This window comes from Vombatus ursinus, unplaced genomic scaffold, assembly GCF_900497805.2.
Source record: "Vombatus ursinus unplaced genomic scaffold, bare-nosed wombat genome assembly UNPS02015129.1, whole genome shotgun sequence".
NCBI classification, from domain to species: domain Eukaryota; kingdom Metazoa; phylum Chordata; class Mammalia; order Diprotodontia; family Vombatidae; genus Vombatus; species Vombatus ursinus.
The window spans coordinates 5,291,483-5,300,466 of NW_020954907.1; the positions used below are offsets into that span (position 1 = coordinate 5,291,483).

Below are 8,984 nucleotides of genomic sequence, written 5' to 3' on the forward strand. Positions count from 1 at the left end.
TTCTTATGCTTTTTTAAATGGCATTATCTGTTTTCTCTATGTTTTAGTGTCTAAGAGCTATCTTGAAGCTAATGTCAGAATGCTGGGCCCACAACCCTGCTTCAAGACTTACAGCATTGAGAATCAAGAAGACACTTGCCAAGATGGTTGAGTCTCAAGATGTAAAGATTTGACAATTCCATAACACTCAGGAGCTGCATTGGACTCCAAGAACTTTCTTCACCCAAGCAAAGGGTGGTGATTGAAGTGGGATGAGGAAATTCATGTGGTTCTTGGGACTTTTTCCTCACCACACCTTTACAGGCTGCTAACATGAAACCTTTCAGTACTCTGTAGAATATGATGCTGGGAACTTCTGTTCACTACATGCTACATTTATGGACAGCCTTGTTTTAAACGTGTTTCTTTTTTGTTGGGGGGGAGGAGGGGTTATGAGCGATGTTGAAACTTCAGTCATTGTTCATGAGTCTCCAGTACAACTCTGGGTACTGAATTGCATGTTTATATTATGGTGCTTTCTGTGAAAGCCTTAAGAAGAAAATGAATTCAACAGAGATGGAGAAATATAAGCTTTTGCCTTCTACCTGATAAAACTTAGTCTGTTCATATTATTGCTTTTGTAAAACAGCCTGTAGATTATGAGTCATTTTGGGATACTACTCTGTTTTTAACAGTTTATTGTCTGTGTTGTGTGTGTGCCAGGATTCCTCTGCTGCCATGTGGATTAAGAGAAAAAAATGAGGAATGAATGCCCAGGAAGGTGGGGGTGGTTAGTGCTTTGGGTCTTTGTCATTGTTGCAATAAGACTAGCCAGTCACATAAAAGCCATTTAGCTCATAGGAGAAATCAGCTTCTTTACCCATACCTTTTCTGACCAGGAAAGTTGGTATCGATCGAAAAGCCAGAGAAGCTAAGACCATGTTTCTGAACCTGAGCTTCATTCCTCTTTTCTTTCTTTCTTTGTTTTGGCAATTTTTACTCTGTTATTGTGAAGAGCATAATAACTTTAGTTGGAACTCCCAATGTGATGACTGTGCTGAAGAACAAACTCACTTATTGGGGTGATTTTGATAGCAGTTTAAGTGCCTACGCCCTTGTCCTGTACAGTTTGTTCTGGGTGACTTTGAAAAGGGGAATGACGTGTCTCGTGCACAGTGTGCTTGATTTGCAGGACATCACTCTGCCCTTCACTTTGGGTGGTCATGTTTGTCCACACACATTCATGCCATAGAAGCCAGATCACCCACGCCTCATAGCCCAGGCCACATGCACCTCATAGCCCAGGCTTACACGGTAAAAAGAAAAAAACAACCGACACCCAGAGATAGTTAGGAAGAACATTTATGCATATAAATGTGGATGGGTTTGTGAAAGGAATGCATTGAAATTAGTATCTTCTAACCTAGGCTTTGTTACAATATACTCACAATAACAGCTTTCAATATAATAATTTCATTTAAATTCTTCCTTATAAGAGAAAATTCTAATTGGAAATTTATTTTGCAGAACCTACGTGAACTTACCAACAACTACTAGCTAAGTTCTAGGCCATCTTAGTCATTATTTGAAATTTTGGGGATTTTTAAAAAAAAATATTTTTTCCATCGTTTATAAAGCAGATGCAAAAGGGTCAGGCAAAAAAAAAAAAAGAAATATCAGTGTTTTGCTTTACTATCACAGTGTACAGATTTTATTTAACAAAGTGCTACATATTTTATAGAATCCTAGTTATCTCAAGGGACATTTCTGTTCTATGAAGTCGTTACAGTTTTGTAATGTCTTTTAAGTATTAATGTTATATTCTGGCAGAACAATTCATGGGCCCATTAAGTTAGACTTCAACTTACTTTTGGATGCAGCATAAGACAATAAATGGGGTTGTGCTATAGAAGTACTGAAGACAAAGGGCTGTAATTTTTTAAAATAATAATTTTTAGAGCATTTTTTCCGTCCATTGCCAAAACTTGACTGACATTGAAGGTCGAAGCTATTGAATATTTCCAAGCAGACCAGTTTTGCACAGTTAACTGGAAACTGCTTGGAAAGATTTAACATTTTTACAATCTAAAATAAAGCTTCTCTTTGTCATGTTCTAAGGTTGAAGCATTCTTTTTAAAAAATTGATTTCTGTGTCCCATGGGCTTGTTCTTTCAAAAGAACAGTTTTTCCATCTGTTTCTACAGAGGGACATAGGTACTATAATGTAAAGTGCCATGTGACTCAAGCTCCTTTGTTAGCTCTGACATATTTGTCTAATTTGACCTTAATTTTTTTTGGCCATGACAAAATTACAAACTCTCAAAGAAGTCATTTGTTATTATTAATAAAAACAGAGAAAATATGAAAAATGCAACCTTTCTTCCCAGCAGTTTTTTTAAGATCACAAAATATTTTCAGAAGCAGAATATTAGGCATACTGCATAAATGTCAGAGTTGTGCTCAAGAAACTAGTAGTAGAAAACTGGTTTAAAAATCATAGCATTCAGAAGATCTCAGTAAGAATATTTGTAAGGAACAACATGGTCTTGAAACATAAATGTCGCCTTATTTGGAAACCCTTCTATTCCTTTCTCCTCATTCAAAATTATGTGTTTATTCTGTGTGTGAAATATTTAAAATACAGGGTGTCCCCAAAGTCGAATTGCAGTTTCAAGCTACTTAAGCTAAAAAGCCTTCCTGTGGCTTGGAGGTGACCCTGGTGTTGGATGCCAGTGCAGGTCTCACTGCCTGCAAAGGCTTTAAGGACTTCCCTGGGTTGGAGGAGGGGCCTGTCTCTGTATATGCTTCCTAAAGATCAGCCTATTCAGGTAACCCCGGGCAAGTCCCTCCTGAAGCTTAAATCTGAGCTTAGACGTTGATGTGAGACTGAGCAGAGGGGAGCATGCCTGGTGCCCCTTAACTCTAATGAAACAAGATACGTTGTCTTGAATCAGCTTTCCTTCTAATTGATAAAGGAATTAGATTATTGGTAGAACTAAAGGTACAGTTGAACTTGAAAATGATTTTCAGTTTGTTTATTAGAGACTTATGATACCTTCTTATCAAACAAATATCAGAGGTATGAGAACTAAATTCAGTTTTTCTTATAACTTTTCTGGAATACCTTCCAGCGTGAGTTTTTATTCCCCACCCACTGTGGTCTTTTAACATCAATATTTAAGTAAATTTTTTAAACTTTGAAATGCCTGAAAATAACATTTAACCAAATTGTGTCAGATTTCTTATTTACTATAGCTATATTTAATTTTTTTTTCTGTATGCTAACTTTCCCTTTGGAAATGAAAGCAACAAAAATTTCAAATATTTACCTTGACAGTTTCCCTAGAATCAAAGAGAAAGCCTTGTTTAGAAGTTTTTATTCATTCATCAAACTTTTGTCTAACATCTACAGTGTCTCAAGGTTCTGGAAGAAATACGAAGTTCAGCTAAGGAGATCTTTGCCTATAAAGAATTTATATTTTTTTCTAGGATTGGTTCCCTATTTTAAATCACTGATTTTTTTCTCAAATATATTTAAAGTTGAGTTTTTTCTAAATAGGTAAAGCATTTTGGATAGGAAAAATGCCATATAATTTTAAAATGTCCTTTTGGAATTAAAAGGAAGAGCTACAGTTATTTATTTTGGTCAGATACTGACCGGGCAATCTGTCAGCTTTCCCTCTTGCCTCACTGTTACGAGAAATCAGAGAGAGCACTCCTTAGAGAAGTGGCATGTTTTGTACTTACAGTGGAATTATGTATGACAGGGCGGTACAGAGCCAACATGGGGCACTTTGCCCAGGGAGGCCTATAAGGAAAGTGCGGTTCGTGTTGCTTGAGTAAAGTATACACTATCATCTCATGGTGACTTTAAGCTCCTTCTCTTACACCAGAGGTGTCAAACTCATGGCTGGCCTCATGCTTCCAGCAAAACTCCCGTACAGCCTAACCAGATTAAGATGTCATTGGGAAATGTTTAACAAATTAAATAAAAGTACAATGTAACATAATGTTAATTTATGGTTTTCTAAGTTAACATTTGGCCTATAGGGATCTGTTTCTATTAGAGTTTGACACCACTGCTATACACTACCTTTTAAAAGCCCATCCTAGTGACTGCCCTTGAAATGCCCATTTTAAAATGGAATTGTAGTATATTGTATAAAAAGAAAATAACATTATACCTTACTTAGAGAAAATGTAAATAGAAAATGAAATAAAATAAACAGTTTGATTAAATTCTCACTTAGATACCAGAAGTGTAGATTACGCTTTTAAATGGTAATACACTAAATGTATTTTGTACAGCATCTGGTTTAAAAGGTGCCTTATTAAGTTTACCATGAATTGCTTTGTTCTGTACACAGATTATGTCCAATGTATCATTTTTAAGTAAATAACCTTATTTTAGTACATATTAGTAGTGTGTTTTGTGCTGCCGTACTTTTCTTGTGTTGGGCCCCCAGGTTAGTTTTCTTTCAGAAAAGTCTAGGGGGATTTCCCCATGAAAATGTTTGTTTCTGTACAATACCTAGAAGCCCCTTTCCACCATTAGTAATCTGGTCAGGAGCACAGAGCAGAAGGTTGCTATTTCAGTTCCCCATTATGTAGAAAAGGAAATGTGTACAGTTAACTGTAATATGTCTCCTGAAGTCCCAAGGAGGCATCTGATTTTAGAGATTCGGATTCTCTGAAACAGTGCCAGCAGAATACAGGCTCTGGCCAGCTCCACTGCCTAGAAAGGCTTTAAGCACTGGCTCTGCGTGGCCCTGGGAGTGAGTCACTTCTTTTCAGTGTTTCAGACTAAGTTGCAGAGTTAATGCTGGTCCTCATTGGTGGGGGGAATGTGCTCATCCAGAAATTGCTTAAAGGACCAGCCTGTCTAATCAGGTTTGGAGAGGCTCATCACTAGAAAGTTGACCACTAGATCATTTTTATTTTGGCCTCAGGAACTCGTGAAGACCATCTTTGAAGGTGTGAAAGGTCAGTGTTGTTCGTGGCTTCCACCCATGAAAATTTTTGTAGTAATAATGGTCAGACGGATCAATATGGCCACAGATGACAAACTTTGGAGCTCTTCAACATGTTAACAACACACTTCCCAGCCCCCACCTTGTCTCTCTCTCTTCTCTTGCTAAAGATAAAGCAAGTATGATAGTTAAAATGCAGTTTTATTTCAAGTGATGGTAATTTAGGAATACCTTTATGTTTGAGCTTCACCTTATACCCATTCTTAGCTCATATTCCTACGTTTGTGAGCCCAAGGTATGTGTGGTAGGAGAGGAGGGAAAGATAGAGGGGAAGGGTTAAGGGAGAAAAGAGAAAAAAGTATATTGTGGCAAAGTAATTTGTCAGATCCATCTCATGGATTTCAAAATTAAGTTTAATTTTTTTTCCTTTTGAAATGGGAAAGACCTTGAATAATTCAACCAGAAGATAACAGTTTAACTTTTCCATGGATCAGTTTTATTTAGCTGTTTGGTATGTCCCAAAAGGCTTTTGGAAACCTGAATAGGCGTCTTTGGTAAGTATTCAAGAATATCTATTTTAATATCATTGTGAATCTATCTCCACTAAAGTTCCCCCTATGGGACTCGTCTTGTGTCCCAAAAGTAACCTTCCATTCTTTAAGGTCATGACAGTAGATCACAGACACTGCTTCCAAAATAGGAAGGCTTCAGAGATGGCCTCAACAAAAGATCGTCCTGGGATAAGTGTAGATCAATGCAGAGGGGTTCTTTGCTGAGAGGTCACACCAAGCCATTCATTTGGGGGCTAAAGCAACTAGTGAGAAACAGTAGGTATAAAGTAATTTCTATCTGCTTGGGGGAAGTAGGAATCTGTGAAGTGTAAGTAGTAAGTCAATTTCGTGAAAAATAAAATTACCAATCAGAACTTTGCCATAAAAACTGAAAATGTATAAGCTCACATTGATTTGGGCCACCTTCCCTATTGAATATCACTAATAAGGATATTTAATCTGAGTCTTCCTATCCTGTATAGACTATTGGAATGGCCTCCTAACTGTCCTCCTTGCCTCTCTTCTGTGTCTGATCAGGAGAATCCCCCATGTCTTCCACCTAGCTGCCAAAGTGGTAATCTAACTGTACCTGATCATGTCATTCCCCCCTCAAGATGCCCCGGTGTCTCCTCTGGAATTTAAAACATCCTGACTTGGTTTCAGCCTAGCTCTTCAGGGTCTTTGCTAGTTGCTCTTCATGACCTCTCCATTCTGGCCAAATTGGCTTACCTGAAGTTTCCAGGATAGGACTTTGCACCTCCTGTTCCCATGACTTTGCGTAGACTGTCCCCATGTGTACTCCTTCCTCAGTCTCCATCTTTTAAAGTATCTTGATTTCTTTCAACGTTCATTCTGGGGGTGCTACCATCTGCAAGAAGCTTCTGCCTACCCTAAAGTTACTTTGTACATATTTTGCATTTGTTTCTCTGTGTACCTGTTTTCTCCCTTTCAAAAAAGTGTAAGCTCTTTGGGGGAAGGGATTATGTCTTTTTTTGCTCTCCCCAGCACTTAGCACGATGCCCAGTACATAGTTCATGCTTGGAAAATAGAGCATTGTGGATAAAGGTCAACCCCATTTTCCTCACAAAATACCCATTTACTGACTACAGTTGTGTTCTGTCAAACTGAAGACCAAAGCCAGTTGGTATATCGGTACCTGGTGCCATGATCAGATTTAGCCCTACCCAGACACAATAACAACTAACATTTATATAGTGCTTACTATATGCTGGCCATTGTGCTAAGCACTTCACAAAAATTACAGCCACGGGAGGTACATACTATGATTATCCCCATTTTATAGAAGCAAATAGAGGTGAAGTGACTTGACCAGGATCACATACCTAGTAAATGTCTAAGGCCATATTTGAACTCAGGTCTTCCTGACTCCAGATCCAGCGCTTTATCCACTGCACCACTGGCATCCATTGCACTTAGCTGCCTCACTTCCTTTTTTGCCATAGATGTGACAAAATGAGCTTAGAGTCATAGAATCTCTAACTGGAAAGGCCCTTAGAATCTAGTTCAACTCCTTCATCTGGCAAAGAAGGAGACTAAGGCTAACTTAGCGAAGCGGTAAGTAGCAGGGCCCAGATTCCAACCAGCACTTAACACAGTATTTAGAGCACAGAGTAGATGCTTCCTAAATGAAGGTCAAATTGAGCATGGATCTTTTGACAGAATCTGGTATAATTCCCAATACTCCATGATGCTTCTTCCTTATGATTTGTCATCCAAACTTTCTCAAGGCAGACCTCAAAGTCTGGTATCCCTTGTCAGGATGAATCATAGTAACAGCTGACATTTATTTACGTGGCACTTTACAGACATCCTAGTTTATTCTCACAGCTACCCTGGGAAGAAAACACTAAAACTTGTGGAGGTTAAGTGACTCACTCGTGGTCATTGATGTTCATCCTTCATTTCTGAAGAGAACCAATGATTTCACAGGTGATGTTTTGGCTTGCTTGTGAATTGGATTTAAATGAGGCAGAGATGCAGAAAGTGATCAGCCTCACCCTCTTCCTGAGTCATCAGAGTCCCAGTGGCAAGACAAAAGTCAAGACAACTGGAGATGGCCTGGGATGCAGTGGATGACATAGAGTAATTTCTTTAAAAAAGAAACATGCTGTAACTCAGGTGTTTTACAAATTTTGCTGATATGCTTCTAGACCCAGAATTAGATTTTTGCCACAATAATGGGACAAATTATCCCAAGTCAAGTCAACAAGCATTTATGAAACACTTACCTGGATGCCAGGCACTGTGCTAAGTGCTGCCCTAAATCCTCCCTAGTGAAGGATTTGCAGTCTCTGAAAATCATACTGGGATCCACCAATATATCTATGCATGTGTGGTGCAACACATAGAACTTAGCATATCAAATAATTAAAGAAATTAATAGAAAACCATCAATATAGTTAACACAGCTAGTCTCCTTAGATGTTAAAGCAATTCAGTCACATGTATGCATTAATCTACATCTTTTACATTAGAATTTCATGTAGCCAACCATAGTACACAAAACAACTTTAATTCACTGCACACAATCATAGCATAAATGACAATGTTGCAAATACAAAACCAAAAATACAAATCTCTTGTAATAAATGATACATAGAATGTATAAGAGTTGTGTGCAGTAATCAAATATATAGGTCATGTGGGGCAGCTAGGTGGCGCAGTGGATAGAGCACCGGCCCTGAAGTTGGGAGGACCTGAGTTCAAATCCGGGCTCAGACCAACACTTGACACTTAATAGCTGTGTGACCCTGGGCAAGTCACTTAACCCCAATTGCCTAAAAACTAAATGTATATGTATATATATAGGTCATGTTCAGAAACATAGCATATGAACTGTCTGTAACAATAGCAATCAACCAATCAACAAACATTTTAATGAATTGTCTGCTATGCGCCAGGTATGAGGCACCAGAGATAACAAAGTCCAAAAAAAGTTAGGTAATCCCTACCCTCAAACAGTTTACTCTTTATGACAAGAGACAACATGTATACAGATATGTTTTAAACCCCCCTAACCTGTCCCCCGTCTATCTTTCCTGCCTCATAGTATATACCTTCACATCCTGCACTCTGAGATCCAGGCAAACTTGCCTTCTCTCTGTTCCTCACATACTGTACATCATCTCCCATCTCCATGTCTTTGCCTTTGTTATCTCTTCTGTCTGAAGTACACTCCTTCCTCACCTCCCGATGGAGAAACTGAGGCTCAGGGAGGTTCAGCGACTTGCCCACACAAGTGACAGAATCACAATCTGAACCAAGATCTTCTAACTTCAACTTCAACCCCCACTACGTCGTGCTCTTCCCAATGGTAATTGTTATCCACTAAGGCTAGAATAATTTATACTTGATAATGTAATTAACAAAATAATGTAAAAGAAAGTGACAATGACGGACTCCAGAATTCTGATCAATGCAGTGACCATTCGTGACTTCAGAGAACTGATAGTGACACATCTAT

At 38.5% G+C, this 8,984-nt stretch overlaps 1 protein-coding gene across 1 annotated transcript in view; it reads left to right on the forward strand.

Annotated features, from left to right (window-relative positions):
• BMPR1A (bone morphogenetic protein receptor type 1A) overlaps positions 1–4,375 on the forward strand; it is a 125,543-nt gene extending 121,168 nt beyond the window's left edge. The window contains exon 13 of the mRNA XM_027846334.1: positions 48–4,375. Coding sequence (XP_027702135.1) covers positions 48–173 — 126 coding nt within the window. The 3' untranslated portion in view covers positions 174–4,375. The remainder of the gene's footprint in view (positions 1–47) is intronic.
• The last annotated feature ends 4,609 nt before the right edge of the window (positions 4,376–8,984 follow it).